This window comes from Stegostoma tigrinum, chromosome 30 (assembly GCF_030684315.1).
Source record: "Stegostoma tigrinum isolate sSteTig4 chromosome 30, sSteTig4.hap1, whole genome shotgun sequence".
NCBI lineage: Eukaryota > Metazoa > Chordata > Chondrichthyes > Orectolobiformes > Stegostomatidae > Stegostoma > Stegostoma tigrinum.
Genome location: NC_081383.1, coordinates 2,330,849 through 2,358,338, shown reverse-complemented (window position 1 = coordinate 2,358,338; position 27,490 = coordinate 2,330,849). Strand labels below are relative to the sequence as shown.

At 46.1% G+C, this 27,490-nt stretch overlaps 1 protein-coding gene across 2 annotated transcripts; it reads right to left on the bottom strand.

Annotated features, from left to right (window-relative positions):
* Nucleotides 1-794: 794 nt before the first annotated feature.
* Nucleotides 795-20,360, bottom strand: tm6sf2b (transmembrane 6 superfamily member 2b). Of its 2 annotated transcripts, none has more exons than XM_048559907.2 (11): nt 20,260-20,360; nt 19,822-20,025; nt 17,279-17,388; nt 16,200-16,297; nt 14,578-14,681; nt 14,266-14,348; nt 13,457-13,581; nt 12,686-12,787; nt 8,027-8,119; nt 7,394-7,513; nt 795-5,938 (listed from the first exon to the last, which is right to left on the bottom strand). In XM_048559907.2, exons 2-11 carry the CDS (start codon nt 19,911-19,913, stop codon nt 5,729-5,731), a joined length of 1,137 nt encoding a protein of 378 aa, XP_048415864.1. In that variant the 5' UTR covers nt 19,914-20,025; nt 20,260-20,360; the 3' UTR covers nt 795-5,728. The 2 variants fall into 2 exon arrangements, with proteins under 2 accessions (XP_048415864.1, XP_048415865.1); XM_048559908.2 differs by having other exon boundaries at nt 796-5,194; nt 5,698-5,938; nt 19,822-20,341.
* Between the last annotated feature and the right edge of the window lie 7,130 nt (nt 20,361-27,490).

The following is a 27,490-nucleotide window of genomic DNA, read 5'->3' as shown; positions in this document are numbered from 1 at the left end:
TGGGGGGGGGGGGGGGGGTGGGGAACGGGAGAATGTGGATGATCATTCAGATCTGGAAATTCTGACCATCCTGACCTAACCTCAGACACAGCGCAGGGAAGGGGATGGAATCACAGAAGAGGGGGCGAAGTTTATGACAGGGACCAAAAACAATGGCTTTGGTTTTCCCAATTGAATAAATGAGTGGTTTATTACCCAATGGTCATGCCAAAGAGAGTTGATACAAACTATTCAGTTCCTGTAGAAGCTGAATGCTGGCTAATTGTCACCCTAATTGTGAATCATCATGGGTTGTAGAGAGAATGCCTCCTGACCTGCACCAGAGTATCATCATTTTCCATGTTGAAAGCAGTTCCCTGAATCTTTACAATCAGAATAATTCCATTGATCTCTCTCCAGAGCTTTGCTGTACTGCCAATGTTATGGGGCAATTATTTTTAATAGTTCTTGTTGGTTCTCTAGCTATTTTTCCCCTTTTATTATTTACATTGTAATATGTAACGAATGCTAGAATTTTAGAAATAATTGTAAATTTGATTCAATAACTGAATCACATTGAGCTAGAATAAGCTCACCTTGGAGCCCAGGCAAATCAGTCTGAATGGTTGAAAAGGGCAGTTCTTAGATTGTCTTATTGGTAATAAATCCCAAATCAGAAAACTCAGATCATTTCAATGATATACATGAGAATTAATGGGAATAGAAATTTAAATGACACATATAACACAATGCGGAACTGGAGGAACACAGCAGGCCAGGCAGCATCAGAGGAGCAGGAAAATTGAAGTTTTGGATCCTGAAGGTTCTCAAGAAGGGTCCTGATCCGAAACGGCAACTTTCCTGTTCCTCTGGCGCTGCCTGGCCTGGTCTCCACACTATGTCGTCTCTAACTCCAGCATCAGCAGTCTTTACTATCTCTGAGTGAGTTTAAACTACACGTATTGCTCCTAAAGTTTCAAGATATTAGTTTGGAAAAAGTGGCTTACCTAATGATTGATGGGCACAAGTCACTCTCTATATTTAGTCTAAGTGACAGGCTCTCTGTGGGGTTTTGCATTGGGATATGTTACAGAACAAAGTGACAATACACTCCAGAACTGTGTAAAAATTTCTGTATGAACAGCAACTCTTTGTCTCTTGAACCAATCCAATTACAGAATTGTAATGAACAGCACAGTGACTGGACCAAAAAGTGTCCGATAAATTATTAAATCCATTGTCATCATCAGTTCTAAAAATGAAATAAAGGGGTGGGGAAGAAAAGGTTTTGTTTCAAAAATACTTTAATAAATTCTCCAACAATAATTAAAATCTGAAGGAATAACACTTAACACGTAAAAGCTAGATTGCTCTTTAACAATAGCACTTCCTCTGCAGCAAATGGCCTAATTTACAGATGTTAGCCCATTTTAATGATCAGTTCCAAATTTGCTGCATTGTGAATTTAATACTCAAACATTCAAAAGACATGCCCTATAATTTATTGCAATGCTTCTTTATTTGTACAGCAAGCACTCCCAATTACTGTAAAGTTATGTTTAATCCATTTCTGCTTACTATGAAATTTTTCAAGAAGTCTTTTGTATTTTTTAATGAATTGTATCATAAATATTTTAACATTAAGCTCACTCTGCAGTAGTGACTGTGTTTTATTGAGTTGGAGGGTTTGGTCAATCTTATTCATCAATCCCAGTATGTTTATAGACAGAGCCAAATCAGAGAATCATGGAATGCAAAAACACACAAGGAGATTAATTAACCCTTCAAATCTGTCATAAATCTTTGAAAAAATCTAAATTTCCCATTCCTTTCTCAAAGATCTGCAATTTTCTCCTCTGAGTGTTTATTTAATTCTCTTTGGAAAGTTATTATTGAATCTGCTTCCACCTCCCTTTCAGACAGCATATTCTGGATCCCAGCATCACACTGCAAAACAAATTCTCCATCATGTCTGGTTCTTTCACAACTTAGATTAAACCTATGATCTTTGGTCAATGACCCTATGCCAGTGAAAATTTTTTCACTATTTATTATATCAAAGCACCTCTTAATTTTAATAAATCTTCACTTCCACTAAAAAAGCACCTTAAACCTTTTGAGCTGGATGTAAAACAATCTTAGCTTCTTAACTGTCTCCGTGTAATGGGGATCTCTCACTCCAGAAACCGTTCCAGTAAATCTCCTCCATAGCCTTGCTAAGGCTTTTACGTTCCGAAAGTGTCGTGCTCAGTGTTGGATGCTATATTCCAGCTGAGACCTAACTAGTATTGTGTAAAGACTAAACTTGAAATGAGTGCACAACAATTTCTGTTTAGTACCAGGACAAACCAATGTGCCTGTGCACAGTCCTGAAAGGAGACAGAGGTCCACGTTACGTAATTCCCTAACTGTGTGGTCTGCAGGCAAATGGAAAATGTCTGGTTGTCTGCATCTGACAACTGCTCAGGGCAAGTGAATGGCATTGTGGTCAGTCCAGAGGGACGGCTGTGTGATTCTAAGGTCTAACTTATTCTGGCTAGCTAGATTTTGAATTGATGAAAGCCGACAGGTATTTTAGTACCAAATTTATTACCATGTAAAATAAAATATCACCAAAGCCCTATTCCAATGCCCAGAATGGGAGATGTCTGAATTAATACAAAACAGAACTTTTAAAAAAAACACTTTTTAATCTACACAGGAAACAAAATGTGACCCACAGAGCCAACTTAGCCATTCAATAATGGCAATATGGACAAGCAAGAGGACGGCTTTACGCTCTGCCTGTATGGGTGTGTCTGTGTGTTGGTGTGTACATGGGTGTGTGTGTGTGCATGTGTGGGTGGGTGGGTGGAAGAGGAAGGGCACAACCCGACTTGTCAGAGTGATGAATCTTTTGGGAAAATCTCCCACTTGCTCGCAGGAAGCTTCCCTTAGTAATTGCCATCTTTAATTGGGTGTATTCCTGGAGATTCCGTCATGCAACCTCTCACCTCGAACTGCTCCTCCCCACAACCTCAGCCATGAGCTGTCCAACATGTCAACCTCATGATGCCAACAGCCAATCCGAGATTGAAAAAACTCTATGACTGATGGTCAAGAATTCTCCAACTGGTTCACAAACATCTTCCTCTACAACCCCTCCCCATTGCCAAATGTTTAAAGAGAATGAAAAACATAATATTTTAATACATCTGTGATTCCACTCCTTGGATGTTGCTCACTGCAGTGTCCTTTTTAAATCTGAAGATTCCAGGGCATTCTGGAGAGTTGGTAACTGTATCCCACTGGAGTACAACTTTCACAGGTAGTGGAGAAACCAGAATTTTTCATCCAACTGTAAGTTTCAATACTGAACACCAGATGGCACTGTTCAGTGAGTTGCTGCAGGCCCTTTACTTGCCTTGTCATGGCATCCACTGTCTGAATCTCTCACATGGTTCAGATGGTTGTGATGGAGAGCTTGATGTTTCTCTTTCTTCACTGGCCCTGGTTCAGGGTCACTGAACGCACTGCAGCTACTCCACCATCTGAGCTTAGTCCCACCTGACCACAACAATAAGCTTCAAACCTTCGGATTGAACCAGGATCACGTGATCTCTATCTATAGCTGAAAACGTACAGCTGGATATTTTGGGAATATGTCCATTCCTCATCCCATTACAGCCTTAAACCAAAGAATCATTGACCAAAACAGCACAACAGAAACACAAAGACAGACTGCCTTCACTGAAACAGAACGGGGCCATTCATTCCCTTCAGCACGTTCCATCATTCAATTAGCTGTTAACTCATTTGTGTCTTCACACCTTCTATTCATCTTGGTTCCATAATGCTTAATATACCAATCCAACCAAAACCCATCAACAGGGCGGCTCAGTGGTTAGCACTGCAGCCTCACAGCGCCAGGGACCCGGGTTTCATTCCAGCCTCGGGCAACTGTCTGTGTGGAGTTTGCACATTCTCCCTGTGTCTGTATGGGTTTCCTCCGGGTGCTCCGGTTTCCTCCCACAGCCCAAAGATGTGCAGGCTAGGTGGATTCGCCATGCTAAATTGCCCGTAGTGTTCAGGGGTGAGTGGGTTATAGGGGGATGGGTCTGGGTGGGATGCTCCAAGGGGCGGTGTGGACTTGTTGGGCCGAAGGGCCTGTTTCCACACTGTAGGGAATCTAATCTAATCTAATCAGTCACTTTTGACATTTTCACATTGACTCCCACCCCTCCAGCTTTTTGGGGCTTAGCGTTCAGATTTCCACTTCCTTTCATGTGATTTGCCACGTTCTGACAACACCATCAAATACCTTCCAAGACTGATCAGAAATCTTGAGGATTTGAAGACTGTTCTCCAGAAAACCATAGCAAACAACACCTGGACAAAAATCATACAGGCACTAAAAACATTGTGCTTTTTAAAAAATGTTCTTTGAACACATTCATTCCTGAATTATAAGGGTGCTGGAGATGAGGAACAAATCTGGCCTGACTGCATGGAGGCAATTAATGGTCATGATTCCTCAAAGAATGTCTGCAGTTGGAGCTGCTAACCCAGCCCCTGAATGGCCTCACTCTAATTTCAAGGTTTGCTTCCACTGACCTCTTGGTCTGCCCCACCAATTGATTCAGGGTTCCATCTGTCAGACTATCCAGCAGTTCATTAAAATACAACTCTACCAGGAGGTCAAGCCAACAAGATGTCACAGATGTTTTACAAAAGGGTTGGGTTTGTGGTTGGTTTTCAGATATAATAGAATTTGTGTGAAATTCAACTTTGGAGTACAATGGCATACTGAAGAAGGGGAAAATGATTGCGCACACATATGAAACAGAATAGACAATTAGGTGCAGTGCATAAAGAAATCAAACGAAAGATTATCAGGGAACGTAGAGATGAAGTTGAAATCTGATCAACCATGATCTTATTGAATGACAGAGCAGGCTCAAAGGGCCGATTTATCTGGTTAGGTTTCCTTGGGTTAGTGATGTCATTTCCTGCGTTGGTGATGTCATTTCCTGTTCTTTTTCTCAGGGGGATGGTAGATTGGCTCCAAATCAATGTGTTCAAATAGAAAGCGGGACATAACACCAGCGCTTCATCGGAGGCTCACTGATGATGTTACCTAGAATGGTGACGAAATGTCTGAAAATGAACCTTCCAGCTCAGCGAGCAAACTCACATCCAGAACCTCAACCTGAGCTACAAATCTTCTCAAAATTTCCTGTTTGTGTATAAACAAAAGTACATGCAATTATGTAGCACCTTGCATAACAGCAAAATGTTATCAAAGAATTTCGTTTTTGATGCATAATCATTGTCATAAAGTAGGAAATGCACCAGCCAATTTATACACAGCACAACCCCACAAAGAACAGTGTGATCACAACCAAAGAACCTGTTTTAGTGATGTCAATTGAGGGGTAAATATTGGTTAGGACATGAGGGATAACTTCCTCGCCCTTTGTCAAAACGGTAATCATGAAGTACTTTTCTTTCCACTTGAGAGGGCAGAAAGGGCCTTGGCTGAACAACTCATCCAAAAGACTGCAGCTCCAACAGTGCACCCACTCCCTCTGCACAGCACAGGATGATCTGCCTCCATTATGTGCAGTGGAGGTTTAGCCCATAACATTCTGGTTCAGAGCTGTGAATGCTATTCACCAGGCTGTGGTTGACACCTCATTTCACATCACTTTAAAAGGACCAACAATTACAGTTCACCACCTCTCCATGTGTTCCACTCGGCCTGTATCCTTTAGTTGATTTTCTTCTCCAGTTCGTTCTTATTTCTGGGCACTCCCCTCAGGAAGAAGCTTGGGCATGTGATACAGCGAAATGCCAAGAGCTCAGCACCAACAGCAAACAGGATGTTGGTGTACAGGAAGGACGAAACGACATTCTGGGGAACACGGTAGGTAAAGGAAGTACGCGGATGTAAAGAAGCGCCAATGTGAGAAAACTGAGCCTGGAGGTGATGGAAGGAAAGAATGGAAAACACGTTAAAATATGTACAAATTGAGGCTCTTCCTCAGTCCTATAGAACCACAAGCTGCCTTTCTACTGTGGCTTCAACTTAGTTAAAATGTTCCAAAGCACTTGTGTAGGAGGCGAACTAATAAAGATGGATATTGAGCCCCATCAGAAGACAGGAAGTTAGTTAACCTAGAGCTTACTCCAGAAGGTGGGGTTTGGGCATTGGAGGTAAAGGAGGGTGAGAGATAGAGAGGGTTACAGAGGATCCAGGCAGCAGAACCCACATCCACCAATGGCAAGGCAAATTAAAATCAGGGGTTCACAAGAGTTCAAAATTAGAAGAGTACAGAAACGTCAGAAACTGTAACACTGGAGGAGGTAACAGAGATAGGGAGGGGGTGTAGGAAGCTGGAGGAGGTAACATAGATAGGGAGGGGGCGTAGGAGGCTGGAGGAGGTAACAGAGATAGGGAGGGGGTGTAGGAGGCTGGAGGAGGTAACAGAGATAGGGAGGGGGTGTAGGAGGCTGGAGGAGGTAATAGAGATAGGGAGGGGGTATAGGAGGCTGGAGGAGGTAACAGAGATAGGGAGGGGGTGTAGGGTCTGGACCAGATTACAGAGAGAGGGAGGAGGTGTAGGGTGCCGGAGAACACAGAGATAGGGAGAGTACAGAGATAGGGAGGGGGTTTAAGGCCTGAAGGTGGTAATAGAGAATAGGATAGAGAGAGAAGGTGTAGGGTGCTGGAGATCACAGAGGTAGGGAGGAGGTGTAGGAGGGTACAGACATAGGGAGGGGATTTAGGGCCCAAAGGTGGTTACAGAGTAGGGAGGAGTGTAGGTGCTGGAGGAGGTGACAGAAAAAGAAAGCGCATGTAGGGGTGGTGGATTTTGCCACATTAAGGAGGAGCCATGCTATGGAAGGATGAGGAAAAGGGATGAGAATTTTAGAATTGAGGCATTTCCAGGCCAGGGGCCAGTGCCAACGAGCTAGCAGAAGGTCCGAGGTGCTAGGAGAGTGTGATTGTGAAAGTTTGGATTTGTCTCCGGCAGAGGTTCAGAAGTCAAGTTTCTGTTGGTTGCAAGAAGAGAGGCTGGGCAGAAATAGGTGAGTTTGGGAATAACAAATGGATGTAGGTGGGCAATTTCTAAAGGAAGAACAAGCTGATCTTGATTCTAGATTGGAAGCTCCACTCAGAGACAACAGGAAGCCCAAAGATCTGCTTCAGCCACTTATATGAAAAACCCATTTGCTCTATTTTCATTGGCATGTCTTCAAAATAAATAAATGACTCTCACTTTCTAATTTTAATCCTTGATTTTATCAGTCTGGGCCTAGGTTTTTCCTTCTGTTGGTTCTTCCCTAATCAGCCAGAACCTGGCCCAGGACTTCATCCCCTTCTGAAGCTTCACAATAGCACTGACTTAGAGACACAGTCCCCATGACTTACTTGGGCAAGGGCGCCTGCAAACACCATGGTCAGATCAGGCATCCATTCACAGCCGGGTTGAAACAGGCCGTAAAGCGCCAGGCCAAAGAACGGCAGAAGGTAGAACATGTTGACTAACATCTGAAAGAGAGCAGACAACTTCAACCCTTAATTTTAAACATCTCCCAGCAGACACACACACACACACACACACATCCTGCAACCTTGAACCTACTGAAGGTATGAACAATGAAGGTGTCAGCAAGGGTGTGAATGCGAAAGGGAGTGAGAGAAAATGAGAGAGAGTGTTTTTGAGTTTGAGTGTGTGTGCTGGTCAGTATAAGTGTGAATGAGAGAGATTGAGAGTGTGTGAGAGAGGGCTATAGTGTGAATGTGTGTGTGTATTTGTGTGCACATGTGTGTGAGGATATGACGTTTGTGCATCTATGGGTGTGTATTGAGTGTGTGATTGTGTGTGCAGGTGTGTGCAAGTGACATATGTGAGTATGCAAATGTGTGTGTCAGTGCATGTGTGAGAGTGTGCAAGTGCTTTTGTTAGTGTACAGGTGTGTGTGTAATTGTATAAGACTCACCCGATTAGAGACTACCCACCCATCCCATATTCATTCCGCCCTGCAACAGCCAGCCACTTACCTGGATCTTGGGATACATCACTGGGTCCAGCAGGTAGGGCTCCTGATCATATGCATACGTCACACAGGTATCAAAGCGACACTCGAGGGCGATCTAAATCAGACAATTACAGATCACAGCCAAGACCCGACTACACTAAACATACTCACATGGGGGGGTAACTTTAATTTATCCGTGGGACAGATTTTTCATTCTGCCCAATATTGCTCTCTGCTGCTTGCAATGGAATGCAAAATCAGATGGGACATAACACCAGTATTACTCGAATCTGTCAGTTTCCCATGATCAATTATGATTAAAACAGCTTCTGCAATCTGTTAGGAAAAGGGGTGAACTGACTAATATGTGATAATGTGATGAAAGCACTTGGTTTATATACAGAGATAGCAGGAACTGCAAGGTGTAGAGCTGGATGAACACAGCAGGCCAAGCAGCATCAGAAGAGCAGGGAAGCTGAGATTATATACATATCACTTTTATTTGGAGTTTGGATATTAAACTAGTGGCAAATGGATTTTTTTTTTGTGAAGGTGCTTGGTAGTTAACTAGGTCGATCTTTGGACAACTATAAATTTTAGCTAGTATGTGTCAAACAGCAGATGACATTCGGCTTCCTGGGGCACTAATGGGCATTTGTTTATATCGTGAGGTTTCACAACAGAAGACAGAAAACAATTGAAACCAATTAGCTTGCTGTTGGGTCTAGAATAATTAAGGATTGGTTTCAGAAAACCGAGAGAAGGAAAAGCGTTTGATCAGTTGGAAGGACATCTGATTGTAATCAGATAGAAGAATAATTCTCCAAGAAAAAGGAATTTATTTGGAGCAGTTGAGGCCAGAAAACGTAGACCCAGAAGTAGACCATTCAGCCCATTGAGCTCCATCATTCAATGAGATTGTGGCTGATCTGATAACCCCAATCTCTACTTTCCTGCTTTTTCCCCATAACCCTTGATTCCCTTCACTGATTAAAAATCTGTCGATCTCAGCCTTGAATATACTTAATGGCCAGTCTCAACAGCCCTCTGCAGTAAAGAATTCCACAGGTTCATTACCCTCAGAGAAGAAATACATCATCATTAAATGGGCAATCCCTTACTCTGAGATTACGCATTCTGGTCCTATAGCCTCCCCTAAGGGGAAAACAAACTACCCTGAGAAGTCCCCTAGAATCCTGTATGTTCCAATAAGGTCACCACTCAATCTTCTAAACTCCAATGAGTGCAAGCCCATCCAACTCACTCTCTCCTCCTAAGGTAATCCCTTCATTCCTGGGATCAACCAAGTCAGCCTTCCCTGCATTGACGCAAGTGCCAATATATCTTTCCTTAAATAGGGAGACCAAAACTGTTCACAGTATTCCATATGTATTCTAACTAATGCCTTGTATTTTTAGCAAAATCTCTTTACTTTTATACTGCATTCCTTTTGAAATAAAGGTCAACATTCCCTTTGCTTTCTCTATTACCACTGAACTTGGACACTGGATTTTTGTGATTCATGCACAATGACTCCCAGATCCCTCTGCGCTGCAGGTTTCTAGCAATAAGTGACCCTGGTGTAAGGAACTCAGTTGTGTGAGTGAAAGAACAGGCTTCACAGCTCATAGGACGGAAAATGAGGTCAAGCTTACAGATTGGGCAGAGAGGGACATTTCTGTTTTTGTTTGAGAAATTAATTGCAAAGCGATGGTGTCGAAGAGTAAATAGGATTTTGTTTTGCTGTGTGTTTGAAATCTTTTAAACTGTGTTACGTGTAAATCATTCAATTTATTTTTTTTCTATCTTTTGTATAATAAAGTTCTGTTTTATTGTGAAAACCAGATTGCAGCATTGTGTGCATTCCACTCCTGCACATCCCAGATGTCCAAGTTCTTCAAGGACCGCAACTTTCCCCCCACAGTGGTCAAGAACGCCATTGACCGTGTCTCCCGCATTTCCCGCAACACATCCCTCACACCCCGCCCCCACCACCACCGCCCAAAGAGGATCCCCCTCGTTCTCACACACCACCCAACCAACCTCCGGATACAACGCATCATCCTCCGACACTTCCACCATCTACAATCCGACCCCACCACCCAAGACATTTTTCCATCCCCACCCTTGTCTGCTTTCCGGAGAGACCACTCTCTCCGTGACTCCCTTGTTCACTCCACACTGCCCTCCAACCCCACCACACCCGGCACCTTCCCCTGCAACCGCAGGAAATGCTACATTTGCCCCCACACCTCCTCCCTCACCCCTATCCCAGGCCCCAAGATGACTTTCCATATTAGGCAGAGGTTCACCTGCACATCTACCAATGTGGTATACTGCATCCATTGTACGCGGTGTGGCTTCCTCTACATTGGGGAAACCAAGCGGAGGCTTGGGAACCACTTTGCAAAACACCTCCGCTCGGTTCGCAATAAACAACTGCACCTCCCAGTCGCAAACCATTTCCACTCCCCCTCCCATTCTTTAGATGACATGTCCATCATGGGCCTCCTGCAGTGCCACAATGATGCCACCCGAAGGTTGCAGGAACAGCAACTCATATTCCGCTTGGGAACCCTGCAGCCCAATGGTATCAATGTGGACTTCACCAGCTTCAAAATCTCCCCTTCCCCCACCGCATCCCAAAACCAGCCCAGTTCGTCCCCTCCCCCCACTGCACCACACAACCAGCCCAGCTCTTCCCCTCCACTCACTGCATCCCAAAACCAGTCCAACCTGTCTCTGCCTCCCTAACCTGTTCTTCCTCTCACCCATCCCTTCCTCCCACCCCAAGCCACACCTCCATCTCCTACCTACTAACCTCATCTCACCTCCTTGGCCTGTCCGTCTTCCCTGGACTGACCTATCCCCTCCCCACCTCCCCACCTATACTCTCCTCTCCACCTATCTTCTTTTCTCTCCATCTTCGGTCCGCCTCCCCCTCTCTCCCTATTTATTCCAGAACCCTCACCCCATCCCCCTCTCTGATGAAGGGTCTAGACCCGAAACATCAGCTTTTGTGCTCCTGAGATGCTGCTGGGCCTGCTGTGTTCATCCAGCCTCACATTTTATTATCTTGCAGCAATGTGTGTTTGCATTTTGGCAAAAGACCACTGCATCAAATTAGCCATCTAGCCAGATTTCATTCAGGAATCTGATCAGTCCAGTAGCAATATCAGCTGGGATCAGAATAATCAACAGGTTAAGAATTTTAGGATATGCATGAGTGATCCTTCCTTAGAATTACTTTTAACTACCCTCCGAAATAACCCACATGGTTCAAGCGGGAATGAGAGATGAACAACAGATGCTTGCTTTGCTAGTGATGCCCACATCCCATGTAAGATAGATTTTTAAAGATTAACTGAACCACCCCACACCCTCACACCACACCTAGCACCACCCAATCCTGCTCCAAGATCCCAATCTATCCCTTCCTTGCTGAGTAATTTGCTTGAGTAATTTTAAACATGTAAGCCTGGAAAGTGAGAACACAGTGTGGATTTGGAGGAATACAGCAGGTCAGGAAGCATCAGAGGAGCAGGAAAGTTGACGTTTTGGGTCAGGACCCTTCTTCAGAAATAGGGGACGGGGAGGGGAGCTGGGAAATAGAGAGAGGAGGAGTGAGACTGGGGAAGGTAGGTGGGATGGTGATAGGTGCATGCAGACAGGGAGCGGGGGCCATTGGTCAGTGAGATGGGAGGGGCAGTTTGGTGGGAAAGAAGATGGACAGGTTGTGTCAGATCAATGAGGCGTAGATGAGAGGGAGGATTGGTCTTGGAGGTGAGGCTGGGGTGGGGAGATTTTGAAACTGATAAAATCCACATTTCGGCCATTGGGGCTGCCATCTTCTCTCCCACCTATCCACCCCTCCCACTTCACTGATCTATCCCCAACACTCCCTACTTGCACTCACCTATCACCATCCTACCTACCTTTCACAGCCCCATTGCCCTTCTCTATTTATTTCCTAGTTCTCTTGCCCCTCCCCAGTTCTGAAGAAGGGTCCAGACCCAAAATATCAACTTTCCTGCTCCTCTGATGCTGCCTGGCCTGCTGTGTCATCCAGCTTCACCTGTGTTATCTCAGACTCCAACAACGGCAGTTCTTTCTATCTATGGTCTAGAAGGTGAAACTGAACCTCTGACAGTGCGGCGCTCCCTCAGTAGCGACCCTTTGACAGTGCGGCACTCCCTCAGCACTGACCCTCCGACAGTGCGGGACTCCCTCAGCACTGGCCCTCCGACAGTGCGGCACTCCCTCAGCGCTGACCCTCCGACAGTGCGGCGCTCCCTCAGCGCTGACCCTCCGACAGTGCGGCGCTCCCTCAGCGCTGACCCTCCGACAGCGCGGCACTCCCTCGGCACTGACCCTCCGACAGTGCAGCGCTCCGTCAGCACTGATCTGGATTCATAAATTTACAAATTATTCTGTAGAAACCTGAATGGGACTCAGACCCACCATCCTCTGAGTGGATGTGGGAGCAAGAATTGGCCAAATGAAAAGCTGGATGTGTTCACTGCTTTTGACGAACACTTCCTGAGAAACTGGAATGGTTAGATAGCTGTGCGAGAGATTGCAATGATAACAAGAAGATGAGCTGGGAAGGGATGAATTAAACAGCATCCATTCAGCCAGCCAAACATGCCTGCTGCCTGAGCTTTCAATGGCCAATACTTACAAAGCCCCGGAAGAGTGTGTAAGCAGCTGCAAACAGCAGATATATCACAAAGCAAACATCCAGGGGCCTCCGATACAGCCATTTCCTCTGCTCTGTGGCAACCTGTGCGAAAAACAAAGTCAGAGTCAGAAAGAATCAGCCAGTTCAGATTAAAAACTGATCATTTGTATCAGACCACGACTAAACAGAAAACTTGCTCATTTAATGAATGGTCAAAAAGGAATGAATTGACAACTAATTAATAATTAAACTATAATTCAGGGAAATTATAATAAGCTATAAATACCCATTAATGGGTTATCATTAGGGATTTTCAATATATTATAATTTTGATCGTGCAGAATAAAGCTTCCTCTACACTGTTTCCATCGGTCATTGAGTCATAGAGTTGTACAGCATGGAAGCACAATCACTTCTGAGACAAGTACAGCATTGGGATAGATACAGAGTAAGCTCTCCCCACTCTTCTAAGCAAGATGTAAAGCTTCCTCTACGCTGTCCCCATCAAACACGCCCAGGACAGGGACAGCATGGGGTCAGATACAGAGTTAGGTGTTATTAGCTGTCATGGAAATGAGCACTAAGGTATCAGAGATAATGGGAACTGCAGATGCTGGAGAATCCAAGGCAACAAAGTGTGAGGCTGGATGAACACAGCAGGCCCAGCAGCATCTCAGGAGCACAAAAGCTGACATTTCGGGGCTAGACCCTTCATCAGAAAACTTCATCAGAGCACTAAGGTATCTCCAGGTTATTACATGTGCTCCTTACCTGATCTGCTGTCACCTTTGGTAATGCTCTGGGAATCGCATATATTTTCTTCCCAGCCCAAATTGGGATCAATACATACGGAATATTCAGCAGGAATGCAGGACGGATTTCAGTTCCATATTTACCTTCATGAATTGAGACAAAAATTATCAGTTGAGATATAAGAAAACACTGAACCTTTCACACATGTTCCTTTTATTAATCATTGCCTAATGTTTTATTGATGAAATATCATGCAACAAGATGTTAAGTGGAGATTTCCACTATTTTCATCTATTTTGTGAACGAAACACCCAACAAAGGGACAGCATGGGGTTAGATACAGTGTAAAACTCTCTCTACACTGTCCCCATCAAATACTCCTAGGACAGGTACAGCACGAGGTTAGGTACAGAGTAAAGCACCCTCTATACTGTCGTCCCCATCCAGCACTCCTAGGACTGGGACAATGCAGGGTTAGATACAGAGTAAAGCTCCATATCCCTTGTTTCAGTGAGTAGTCTCGGGTAAGAATATGCCTTCCCAAGCTGAAGGTTATCATATGTCTCAACATTTTTTCTTTTCTTTAAGAATATCCTAAAACTGACTAAGTTTTCTTGATCGGCTGTAATATATTCCTACGTGGCTCTGCGTCAAGCCTTGCTCCATGGTGTGCTCCTCTATAAGGCATCTGGTGGCATTGTATTTTGTTCAGGACATTACATGTATGCAAAATGTCATTATGATTGCTCCATTATCTCATGTCAGCATTGTCTTCCTCCAGTGGAGCAGTTTGTTGGGAACAACCTCAGGCAGGTTCAGTTACTCACCTATGACAGTTCCAACTAGAAGGGTCACAAGACTCATGAGAATGGAACCCACCCAGTAGAGGCCAACAGTGCGGTAACTCCAGCTGTAGGAAGATCGCAAGCTTCAGTGATTGTGTGTGATATATATCCTCAATACTTCAGTTTCAATACAAGCCTAATTCAATCCGTTTAGCTTGGGCAATCCCCTCAGGAGTCTGAGCCACCCCCTCTCCAAGGTCAGTACCGCCCTCTAGAGGTGTGGCACCCACAATCGAATGAATATAAGTGCCTCATGCGTCATCAGTCGATGTGATCTGCTGCTTGATGCCTTACCTCAGTGAGATCGCTGTTATCATCATCAAGTAGAGGGCGTAATGGACTGTCCCATCCCAGTAACAAATCAGTATTCCATAGGCACTGCGAAGATATGGCTCCCCCTGTCAAAGGATCAGAGCATCAGTTCAGCCATCAGCCCCGGTCCATCGCCCGCCATTACTCTGAGGACAACTGCACTGTCACATCTTTAAAAATGTTTTCATGGGATGTGGACAGTGTTGCCAAGGCCAGCATGTGTTGCCCATCTCTAATTGCCCCTTGGCTTGCTCAGCCATTTCAGAGGGTAGTCAAGACTCAACCATTGCTGTTGACCTGGAGTTACATACAGGCCAGACCTGTTAAGGATGGCAGATCTCCTTCCCTAGAGGACATTGATAAACCAGTCGGGTTTATACACAAAAGATGATGGCTTAACTGTCACCATCACTGAGGTTAAATTTCAATTCTGGATTTTTGCAAGTTTTTTTATTAACTGCATTAAACGCAATCAGGTGCCATGTTTGGATTGAACATCAGAGAATCAGCCTGAATCTCCAGTGAAATTACCACTACACAACCAGCACCTCTAGTGGCACAAACTTACAATGTTCAACAAACCTGATGAAACAGCAAAATACAGGAGAACATATTCTCAACATTGGGTCATGGGGATAGCCACTTGGCAAACACACAGTTCAACTGGCACAGTAACAGAGAATCAGATACCTCACCTCAGTCTACACTGAGTTGCTAACAGGAAATGAGGACTCAGCTTTCTTGGATTTGGGACGGGGAGGTCAGCCAAATTTCATATTCCCTGTCACTAGTCAGTAACCTTTCCCAGCTCTGCACAGTCAAACGGTCAGTTGTCCCCTCTCACCCTTCCCCAATGTCTCACCACGAACAGTGTTAGGGAAACCTTCTCACGGCAGCAGGCTGCAGTCCCCAGGGATGGCTACACAGGGCTGTGGGGAGCTGCAATCAGCTACATCAAGGGCAGTAAAAAAGGAAATTGTTTTTCTCTGCCTTTCAAAGCCATGGGATATCTCAAGTGTTTTACAGCTTTTTTTGAATTGTAGATGGTATCACAAGGGACCAGTCATCTCAGTTGGATAGATAATCAGCACCTGGTTTGGAATAACTGCTGGTTTGTTTCCCATTCTGATATACAGGACATGCCCCTCACCCTGCTCCTGATAATGGAAGGATCCAGCAAACACCATTGGCAAAAACTGCCAAAAAGACAGCTCAGTGTGTTCTACAGATAATAGGCAAGGGTGCTGCCTTCAAGCAGAGCATATAGTCAATGTCATTATGACATGGCAAGAGGTCATTCAGCCTGACAAAACCACTGTTGTGATGTAAGAAAAACAGCGGCCAATTTGCGAACAGCAAGGTTCTACAATCAGTAATGAGAAAATGTTCAGTTTTAATTATGCTGTTAGAGGGGCGAATGTTGGCCCAGAATTCCCAAACTCTGGATTATAGTTTCAAATCTCAGGAGGATAGAGAGGTCCATATTGTGCAAGGGATTCATGGGAGATTGATGAAACTACCAGAGAAATGGACGGATCTCAGCTGCTGAGCGCGAAAACAGAGAGCACTTCTTCCCACCATCAACAGTAGCATTTTGAACCTACTTCTTTCAAGTAGAATCCCATGAAGCCTTTGATGTAGCCATCCTGTTCCAGGGAGATAATTAAATCGATGACACTTGTAAAGGAGAACACAGTAAAAGCTGCAAGAATAGATAAGAGGTTAGTAAATACTCCCTGATACCTCATTCCCTACGACCATAAGGAATAGGAACAGGAGTAGGCCATTCAGCCCCAAAAGCCTGCTCTGCCATTCAATATGATCATGGCTGATCTGACATTCCTCACACCCCCTTTCCTGCCCTTTCCCCATAATCCTTGACTTCCGACTGATCAAGAATCTATCTATCTCAGCCCTAAATATACACAAGGACTCTACCCCCACAGCTCTCTGTGATAAGGAGTTCCAAAGGTTCACAGTCTTCCGAAAGGAGAAATTCCTCCTCATCTTAGTCTTAAATTGTTGCCCCTTTATTCTAAGACTCTGCCCTCTTGTCCTAGACTGCCCAATGAGGGGAAACATCCTCTCAGCGATTATCCTGTCAAGCCCCTTAAGAATTTTCTATGTTTCAATGGGATCACCTCTCATTCTTCTAAGCTCCCGTGAGTAGAGTCCCAACCTGTTAAACCTTTGCTCATAACAAGATTCCTCCATACTGGGGATCATCCTAGTAAGCTTCTCTGGACGGCCCCATCATGGTCCTCTGTGTCATATCACTGTCGCTTCGGTCTGCTTCTCTCTCATGCCACTCTTATTAAACCAGCCCTTCCTGACAACGTTCCTCTCCTGTACCACCTCCCCCTTCCCCCAACATCAACATGAAGTCAATGGCCATGGAACGATGGCACCATTACACTCAATAATCCCTACAGCTGTTACTCACTGGGAGTAATACATCTCCTTAACAGTGGTTACTTAGTTTTCACTTGTTCAGCAACCCCAGTTTGAATCCCCAGCTTTCATTGTTTATAGCATCTCTCTGGTTCAAGTTAGAATCAAGCAATTGTCCCAGATTTGATGTTGCAGCTCGTGATGTCCACTCAGAAACCAGAATGACAAATTCCAAAGCCCCATGAAGCTCAGCACTCTTCAAGGCAATTGAATCAACTGCCCTATCGCTTACCATAGAACAGGGGGTCTCTGGGGGGTCTTCCAATGATGAGCAGGAACAACACCAATACCAACAACAAGCCAAGGAGGACTCCAACACCAGCATAAAACACCACCATGGAGCTGTGGAAGAAACAGGGAGCAAGGAATTAGTCATAGGAGCTCCTGTGAAGGGAGCAATCATTATTGGGGAAAAACTGGACCAACTGACCATTATTTTGATGAAAATCATGAATGGGTTTGATTGGACAGTGTATAGAAAAGAAGTTTTCATTTGTGGGCAAAATCAGAGCTAGAGACCATGAAGACAACCAACAACAAATCCAATTGGGAATTCAGGAGGGACTTCTTTAAACTGAGAGTGGGGAGAATTTGGAACACGTTCCCACAGGAAGTGGGCAAGGGAAATGATAGTAAAGTTTGAGCTGGATGAACACAGCAGGCCAAGCAACATCTTAGGAGCACAAAAGCTGATGTTTTGGGCCAAGACCCTTCATCAGAGATCTATTTAAGAGGAAGTGGGATCAATACATGAGGGAGAGAGGAATAGACAGAGGTGATGAGCGGAGGAAGGATGGAAGGAGGCTCATGTGGAGCAGAAACACCAGCATGGAGTTGGGCCAAATGCCTGTTTGTGTAAATGATTAACAACATGATCCAAATGAGAGTAGCAGTGAGCAAAAAAACACAAGATAACCAGAACCCCAGATAACTAAAACTCATCAACCTCGATTCATATTTTCACTTTGAACTGAGACTCCCGATTACAACCAAAACGTCATTTATTTTTCTAAATTAGCTTCAGACTGAGGCCAGTGCCAGTCTCACTCCAGACTGCGGTTAATTCACAGGCAGTATAATAAAGAGAAGCTCCAACTCTGAGCTCAAGGTTTAAAGTCAAGTCTGACCTCAGAGTGCAAGGGTCGAGGGACACAATACAGAACCTGCTGATAAATGGGACTGACTGGAAAATGGGCAGCCCATGTCTAAATGCTCACACATCTTAAAGAAGTTACCTACCATGTTATCACACTATTACCCTCTCTGCTTTCCAATTAACAAGATAGGTTTTCAAACAACATTTGAAAAGCATTTTATGTGAGCGTTGCATCTCTGAAATCTGTTACATTCACCACTGATATCAAACACTGAGCCCACTATCTACTTACATCAGCTCATTGGGACACGCAGTCATCCGTCTCAGCTTGGAGCAAAGTGGCTTTTACACTATCACCTTCCTTTATTTTCTAACACCCCCCCTAGCGGGCTGGGGCACAGGGTCCTCCATGATTTTCCTGAAGGGGCTGACTCTCACTGGGGTACAGGGACCCACTCCATTTCCTGAAGAGGCTGACCCTCACTGGGGTATGGGGTCTCCCTCTCATTCCTAAAGGAGCTTACCCTCACTGGGGTGCAGACCCCCTCACTTTCCTGAAGGAGCTGACCCTCACTGGGGTGCAGACCGCCCCCTTTCCTGAAGGTGCTGACCCTCACTGGGGTAGGGGGTCCCCCTCCCTTTCCTGAAGGTATTGACCCTCACAGGGGTACGGGGTCCCCCTCCCATTCCTGAATGTGCTGACGCTCACTGGGGTACAGGGTCCCCCTCCCGTTCCTGAAGGGGCTGACCCTCACTGGGGTGCAGACCCCCCTTTCCTGAAGGTGCTGACCCTCACTGGGGTACGGGGTCCCCCTCCCGTTCCTGAAGGTGCTGACCCTCACTGGGGTACGGGGTCCCCCTCCCTTTCCTGAAGGTGCTGACCCTCACTGGGGTGCAGACCCCGCCTTTCCTGAAGGTGCTGACCCTCACAGGGGTACGGGGTCCCCCTCCCTTTCCTGAAGGTATTGACCCTCACTGGGGTGCAGACCCCACCTTTCCTGAAGGTGCTGACCCTCACTGGGGTACAGGTCCCCCTCCCTTTCCTGAAGGTAATGACCCTCACAGCGGTACGGGGTCCCCCTCCCTTTCCTGAAGGTATTGACCCTCACTGGGGTGCAGAGCCCGCCTTTCCTGAAGGTGCTGACCCTCACTGGGGTACAGGGTCCCCGTCCCGTTCCTGAAGGTGTTGACCCTCACTAGGGTACGGGGTCCCCCTCCCGTTCCTGAAGGTGTTGACCCTCACTAGGGTACGGGGTCCCCCTCCCTTTCCTGAAGGTATTGACCCTCACTGGGGTACGGGGTCCCCGTCCCTTTCCTGAAGGTATTGACCCACACAGGGGTACGGGGTCCCCCTCCCTTTCCTGAAGGTGCTGACCCTCACTGGGGTACGGGGTCCCCCTCCCGTTCCTGAAGGTGTTGACCCTCACTAGGGTACGGGGTCCCCCTCCCTTTCCTGAAGGTGCTGACCCTCACTGGGGTACGGGGTCCCCCTCCCTTTCCTGAAGGTGCTGACCCTCACTAGGGTGCAGACCCCCCTCCCGTTCCTGAAGGAGCTGACCCTCTCTGGGGTGCAGACCCAACCGCACCCCCCCCCCCCACCCGCCGTGGAGAATGATCCACTTTCTTGCTCCAGAGGGATGCAGATTGGGAGCTGCCCGAAACGCTGTGATCTATCTCACCTTGCCATGGCGGGGACACTGTTGAGCAGGTAGGAGACCGGGATGGCGGAGAGGGATAGCAGGAACGCTGCGGCCCCGGCTGCAACTCGCATCCTGACGGCTCTACTCCCGGCACTGGAACTCCGGCCCGGGCCCGCTGTATCTGTGCTGGTAGTTAGAGAAACACTCCAAAAAAGACAAGGCAAAGGTCACGGATCATTCACACTGACAAAGAGAGAGAGAGAGACACTGGGAGATCGGCTCACAGCAACCCGGAACAACACAACAGGAGGAACACCCACTCCCAGGGAACGCAGCACCCATCGAAATGCAGCACCAAACCACGCACCCACTTCCAGAGAACACAGCACCAAATCCCAAACCCACTACCAGAGAACACAGCACCCACCCCCACATCCATCGGGAACACAGTACCCAAAGGTTTTACAAAATACAAACTTCTCAGGAACATATTGTGCATCAGGGCACAACTCAGTGTCAATGGGCTTGTACCATGGAAGAGGGGCTAAAGCTACAGACTCCCTCTGGCAGAGTACTAGCTTTACACATTTGGGGGAGTGAACAAATTTATATGGGAATGAGAGTTGTAAAAAGGATGCAGAGACATTAGGAGATTCACAGAACCTGTACGAGTAGGAAAGAATACAGCAGATGGAATATCGTGTGGATAAGTGCGAGGTTACTTTGATAAGCAGAACAGCCATGTAGAACATTGATTAAATGGTGAGGGATTAGAAAGTGTTGATATCCAAAGGGATATTACTGGAAACTAATATCTAAGTGCAGGGAACAAATGGAAAGGCAAATGGTATGTTGGCCTTTAGCAGAAGGATTTGAGTATAATGGGAAACCAGTAGAAGTGGTATATTTGGATTTCCAGAAGATATTTGACAAGGTGCCACACAAAAGGCTGCTGCATAAGACAAAGAGATAACAAGATGCAGAGCTGGAGGAACACGGCAGGTCAAGCAGCATCAGAGGAGCAAGAAAGCTGACATTTCAGGTCTGGACCCTTCTTCAGAAATGGGGGAGGAGAACGGATTCTGAAATAAAGAGAGGGGGAGGCAATGATGGAAGGTGGATAGATTACCAGAGGGTTGCAGTGGGAGAGAGATCCACTGAGGTCTTTCCAGAGGAAGGAGGGTAACTTCTACAAGGTAGATATCCGTAGAAGGCATCCTTACCTTGTAGAAGTTACCCTCCTTTCTCCAGAAAGACCCCAGTGGACCTCTCTCCCACTGCAACCCTCTGGTAATCTATCCACCTTCCATCATCGCCTCCCCCTCTCTCTATTTATTTCAGAATCCCCTTCCCCTCCCCCATTTCTGAAGAAGGGTCCAGACATGAAACATCAGCCTTCTTGCTCCTCTGATGTTGCTTGACCTGCTGTGTTCCTCCAGCTCCAACACCTTGTTATCTCAGATTCTCCAGTATCGGCAGTTCCTACTATCTCTCAGCATAAGATAAAGGTGCATGGTGTTGCAAGTAATGTATTAGCATGGATAGAAGATTGGTTAACTAACAGAAAGCAAACAGTGGGAATAGATTGTATCAGAGATAATGGGAACTGCAGATGCTGGAGAATCCAAGATAATAAAGTATGAAGCTGGATGAACACAGCAGGCCAAGCAGCGTCTGGGAATAGATGGTTGTTTTTCTGGTTGGAGATCACTAGCTAGTGATCAGTGTTGTGACCACAATTGTTTACAATTTACATGGATGATTTGAAGTTGGGGACCAAGTGTAGTGTCAAACTTCGCAAATGACACTAAGATGAGTGGTACAGCAAAGTCTGCAGAGTCTATAGATAGGTTAAGTGAGTGGGTAAGGGTCTGGCAGATGGATTATAATGTTGGTAAATGTGAGGTCAGCCATTTTGGTAGGAATAGCAGCAAATTAACGATTATTTAAATGGTGAAAAATTGCAGCAGGGACCTCGGTGTCCTTATGCACGAATCACAAATAGCTGGTTTTGCTCAGTGCAGCAGGCCATTAAGAAGGCAAATGGAATTTTGTCCTTCATTGCTAGAGGAATGGCGTTTAAAAACAGGGAGGACATGCTGCAGCTGTACAAGGTGCTGATACATCCTTTCTCAAGTAAGGTACGTTGAGGTGGCACGGTAGCTCAGTGGTTAGCACTGCGGCCTCACAGCACCAGGGACCCAGGTTCGATTCCAGCCTCGGGCAACTGTCTGTGTGGAGTTTACACATTCTCCCCATGTCTGCGTGGGTTTCCTCCGGGTGCTCCGGTTTCCTCCCACAGTCCAAAGATGTGCAGGCTAGGTGGATTGGCCATGCTAAATTGCCCGTAGGGTTCAGGGGTGTGGATAATAGGGGGATGGGTCTGGGTGGGATGCTCCAAGGGGCGGTGTGGACTTGTTGGGCCAAAGGGCCTGTTTCCACACTTTAGGGAATCTAATCTAATCTAATCTACTAGGGGGGGCTGAAGAGGATCATTGGATTGATTTGGTGTTGAGAGTGTTAGCTTATGAGGAGAGACTGAGTAGACTGGGATAAACTCTTTGTAATTTAGATGAGGGGGTATCATATAAGAACAAATAAAATTATGAAGGCAACAGATTAGAAGCAGGGAGGCATTTCCATTGGTGAGTGAAACTAGAATTGGGGAACATTGTCTCAAAATAAAGGGAAGCAGATTTAGGCATGAGTTGAGGAGGAACTGCTTCTCCCAAAGGGTTGTGAATCTGTGGAATTCCCTTCCCAGTGAAGCAGTTGAAGCTATCTTGTGGAAATGTTTTTGAGGCAAAGATAGATTTTTGAACAGTATATGAATTAATGGTTATGGTGAGCAAATGGGTAAGTGAAGCTGAGTCCATGAAAGTGATTGGTCATGATCTTACTGAATGGTGGAGCAGGCACAAGGGACCAGATGCATTATTCCTGCTCCTACTTTTTATCTGCAGGAGTAAAGTCTTTCTGCTTCTAGTGCATAAAACTTCGGTCAGTGTGTGTAGTATTGGGCCCTTACCCAGAGAAGGATATACTTGCTATAAGAGGGAGTGCAGTGGTGAATCAGCAGACTAATTCCTGGGATGACAGGTCCATCCAACAAAGAGAAATCAAAGGGTCTGTGTTCTATACAGTTTAGAAGAATGAGATGATTGCATTGAAAACTATAACATTCTTAAAAGGTGAAACAGTATTGATGCAGAAAGGGCTGGAACGAAGAGGCATAATTTCAGAACAGACAGGCATTTAGGATGGAGGTGAGAAGAAATCCCTTCACCCAGAGGGTGGTGGATGTTAAAAAATTCTGTACCCCAGTGGGTTTTGGAGGCTGAGTCAGAGTATGTTCAACACAGATCAATCAATTCCTGGATCATAATACTGTCAAGAAATATGTGAAGAGAGCAGTAAAATAGCAAAGATAGATATCAATTTAGAATGGCAAAGCAGGTTTGAGGGGTTGAATGGCCTCGTCCTACTCCTATGTTTTCCTCTCCCTAAAAACTAGGTCAAAGATTTCTACCATTCTAACCTAGTCTAGTTGTTGATCTCACACATGCGTCTCCCGTATTTCCCGCAACACATCCCTCACACCCCGCCCCTGCCACAACCGCCCAAAGAGGATCCCCCTTGTTCTCACACACCACCCCACCAACCTCCGGATACAACGCATCATCCTCCGACACTTCCGCCATCTACAATCCGACCCCACCACCCAAGACATTTTTCCATCCCCACCCTTGTCTGCTTTCCAGAGAGACCACTCTCTCCGTGACTCCCTTGTTCGCTCCACACTGCCCTCCAACCCCACCACACCCGGCACCTTCCCCTGCAACCGCAGGACGTGCTACACTAGCCCCCACACCTCCTCCCTCACCCCTATCCCAGGCGTCAAGATGACATTCCACATTAAGCAGAGGTTCACCTGCACATCTGCCAATGTGGTATACTGCATCCACTGTACCCGGTGTGGCTTCCTCTACATTGGGGAAACCAAGCGGAGGCTTGGGGACCGCTTTGCAGAACACCTCCGCTCGGTTCGCAATAAACAACTGCACCTTCCAGTCGCGAACCATTTCAACTCCCCCTCCCATTCTTTAGATGACATGTCCATCATGGGCCTCCTGGAGTGCCACAATGACGCCACCCGAAGGTTGCAGGAACAGCAACTCATATTCCGCTTGGGAACGCTGCAGCCCAATGGTATCAATGTGGACTTCACCAGCTTCAAAATCTCCCGTTCCCCCACCGCATCCCAAAACCGGCCCAGCTTGTCTCTGCCTCCCTAACCCATCCTCTCACCCATCCCTTCCTCCCACCCCAAGCCGCACCTCCATTTAGTACCTACTAACCTCTTCCCACCTCCTTGACCTGTCCGTCTTCCCTGGACTGACCTATCCCCTCCCTACCTCCCCACCTATACTCTCCTCTCCACCTATCTTCTTTTCTCTCCATCTTTGGTCCACCTCCCCCTCTCTCCCTATTTATTCCAGAACCCTCTCCCCATCCCACTCTCTGATGAAGGGTCTAGGCCCGAAACGTCAGCTTTTGTGCTCCTGAGATGCTGCTGGGCCTGCTGTGTTCATCAGCCTCACATTTTATTATCTCTGACTTTTGTCCATCTGCCCAAATATCTGCCTACATGGCTCAAAGTCAAATTTGCTACCACACCTGCGCATTTGACTTGTGATAATTTACTACATTAGAGATATCATACACACACAAAGAAATTGCCATTACAGAGCCAGGAGACAGTTAAGATTCTTGCTCCAGCTCATTTTCCAGTGAACCTGCATGGACTTTGCGGAAATGTTTTTTCCACCGAAGGGTTGTGTACCTTTGGAGATTCCTACACTAAAGCCTTGTAGATGGTGGGGAGGCTTTGAGGAGCCAGGAGGTGAGTTACTCGCCACAGTATTCCCAGGTTCTGGCCTGCTTTTGTAGCCACCGTGTTAATATGGTGAGTCCATTTGAGTTTCTGGTCAATGGTAACCCCCAGGATGTTGATAGTGGGGGATTCAGTGATAGTAACACCATTGAATGCAAAGCGATGATGTCTCTTACTTGTGATGGTCATAGCCTGGCATTTGTGTGGTGCGAATGTTATTTGCCACTTGTCAGCCAAAGCCTGGATATCGTCGAGATATTGTTCCACTCAAACATGGACTGCTTCAGTATCTGAAGAGTTGCAAATGGTGCTGACATTGTGCAATCATCGACAAACATCGACTCTTCTGATGCCATGATGGAGGGAAGGTTGTTGTTGAAGCAGCTGAAGACACTACCCTGAGGAACTCCTTCAGAGTTGTCCTGGAGCTGAGATGATTGACCTCCAACAACCACAACCATCTTCCTACGTGTCAGGTATGACTCTAACCACTGGATCATTCTCCCCTGATACTCATAGATGCTAGTTTTGCTAGGACTCCTTGATGCCACACCCAGTCAAATATCAGCGTGATGTCAAGGCTGTCACTCTTACCTCACCTCTGGAATTGAACTCTTTTGTCCATGTTTGAACCAATGCTGCAAATGGGGTCGGGAGCTGAGTGGCCCTGGCACAACCCAAACTGGGCGTCACTGAGCAGGCTGTTGCTGAGCAGGTGCTGCTTGATAGCACTGTTACTGACACCTTCCATCACGTTACTGATGATCGAGAGTAGACTGATGGGACAGTAACTGGCCAGGTTGGATTTGTCCTGCTCTTTATGTACTGGACATACTTGGGCAATTTTCCACATTTTCGGGTAGATACCGGTGTTGTAACTATACTAGAACAGCTTGGCTAGGGGAGCGGCAAGTTCGGGAGCACAAGTCTTCAGTACTATTGCCAGAATGTTGTCAGGGACTGTAGCCTTTGCAGTATCCAGTATCTCCAACCGTTTCTTGATATCACATGGAGTGAATCGAACTGGCTGAAAACTGCTATCTGTAATGCTGGGGATCACTGGAGGAGGCCAAGATGGATCATCCATTTGGCACTTCTGGCTGAAGATTGCTGCAAATATTTCAGCCTTATCTTTTGCACTGATGTGCTGGACTCTTCCATAGTTAAGGATGGAGATATTTGTGGAGTCTCCTCCTCCAGTGAATTGTTTAATTGCCCACCACCATTCATGACTGGATGTAGCAGGATTGCAGAGCTTAGATTTGATCCCTTGGTTGTGGCATCAGTCAGCTGTATCATTTGCTGCTTGCGCTGTTTGTTGGTTTCACGAGGTTTACACCTCATCGTCAGGTATGCATGGCGCTGCTCCTGATATGCCTTCCTGAATTCTCCAATTAACCAGGATTGACCCCCTGGATTGATGGTAATGGTTGATTGGGGAACAGGCCAGGCCATGAGGTTACAGATTGTGCTGGAGTACAATTCTGCTGCTGTTGATCGCCCACAGCACCTCACGGACGCCCAGTTTTGAGTTCCTAGCTATGCGCAAAATCTGTCCCATTTAGCATGATGAAGGTTATTCTCAATATGAAGACATGACTTCTCTCCAGATGGAGTGTGCGATGGTCACTCTTACCGATAATGTCATGGACAGATGCACCTGCCGCTGGCAGATTTTGTAAGGATGAAGTCAAGTATATTTTTCTCTCTTGAATTTTCCCTCACCACCTCCTGTAGACCCAATCTAACAACTATGCCCTCTCAGACCCAACCAACTTGTACTGCTCCCAAGTCACTCTTGATGGTGGATGTTGAAATCCCCCATCCAGTGTACATTTTGTGCCATTGCCACCCCACCCCCGTGCTTCCTCCAAGGAGGAATACCGATTCATCATCGTACCTCACAGATAATGTCCCAGACACCACCAGGTGGACAGTATGTGGTAATCAGCAGGAGTTTCCTTGCCCATACTTAACCTGGTAGCCATGAGACTTCGTGGGGTCCAAATTCAATGTTGAGGAGTCCCAGAGCAATGCATTCCTGACTGTATACCACTGTGCCACCCCCCTCTGCTGGGTCTGTTGTGCCGTTGAGAGAGGACATATCCAGAATGGTGATGGTGGTGTCTGGTACATTATCTGTGAGGTACGATTCAGGGAGCGTGACTATATTAGGCTGTAATTAAGTGGTCTGTGAGACACTCTCTCAATTTTGGCACCAGCCCCAGATGTTGGTAAGGAGAGTTGGCAGGGCTGTTTCTGCTGTTGTGTTTTCCAGTACCTAGGTCAATGCCAGGCGAGCCATCCATTTCATTTCTAGGAGACTTTGTAGTGATTGGTACAATTGAATGGCTTGCTGGCCCTTTTCAGAGGCAATTGAGAGTCATTGGTGTGGGTCTGGAGTCACATGTAGGCCAGGCAGGTGAGGATGGCAGATTTCCTTCCCCGAATGTCATTAGCGAACTGGGTGGGTTTTTCTGACAATCAACAATGATTTAATGGTGATCAGTAGATTCTTAATTCTAGACTTTTTTTATTGAATTCAAATTCTACCATCTGCCATGGCAGGATTCGAACTAGAGTCCCTAGAACGTTAGCAATAATACCATTAGGCCATCGCCTACCCCAGAAGCCCAAGGTCAGCCACAATTTGTGTTGAATGACAGATGGGCTGAACGGTATACTCATGCTGCAATACTGCATGTTTTATTTGTCTCAGCTCTGCTGCCACACTTGGTCTGATAATTTGCAAATATTTTAATGTCTGTAGGAGTAACTAGCTACTGAGCCATACATGCAATTAAATGGTCAATT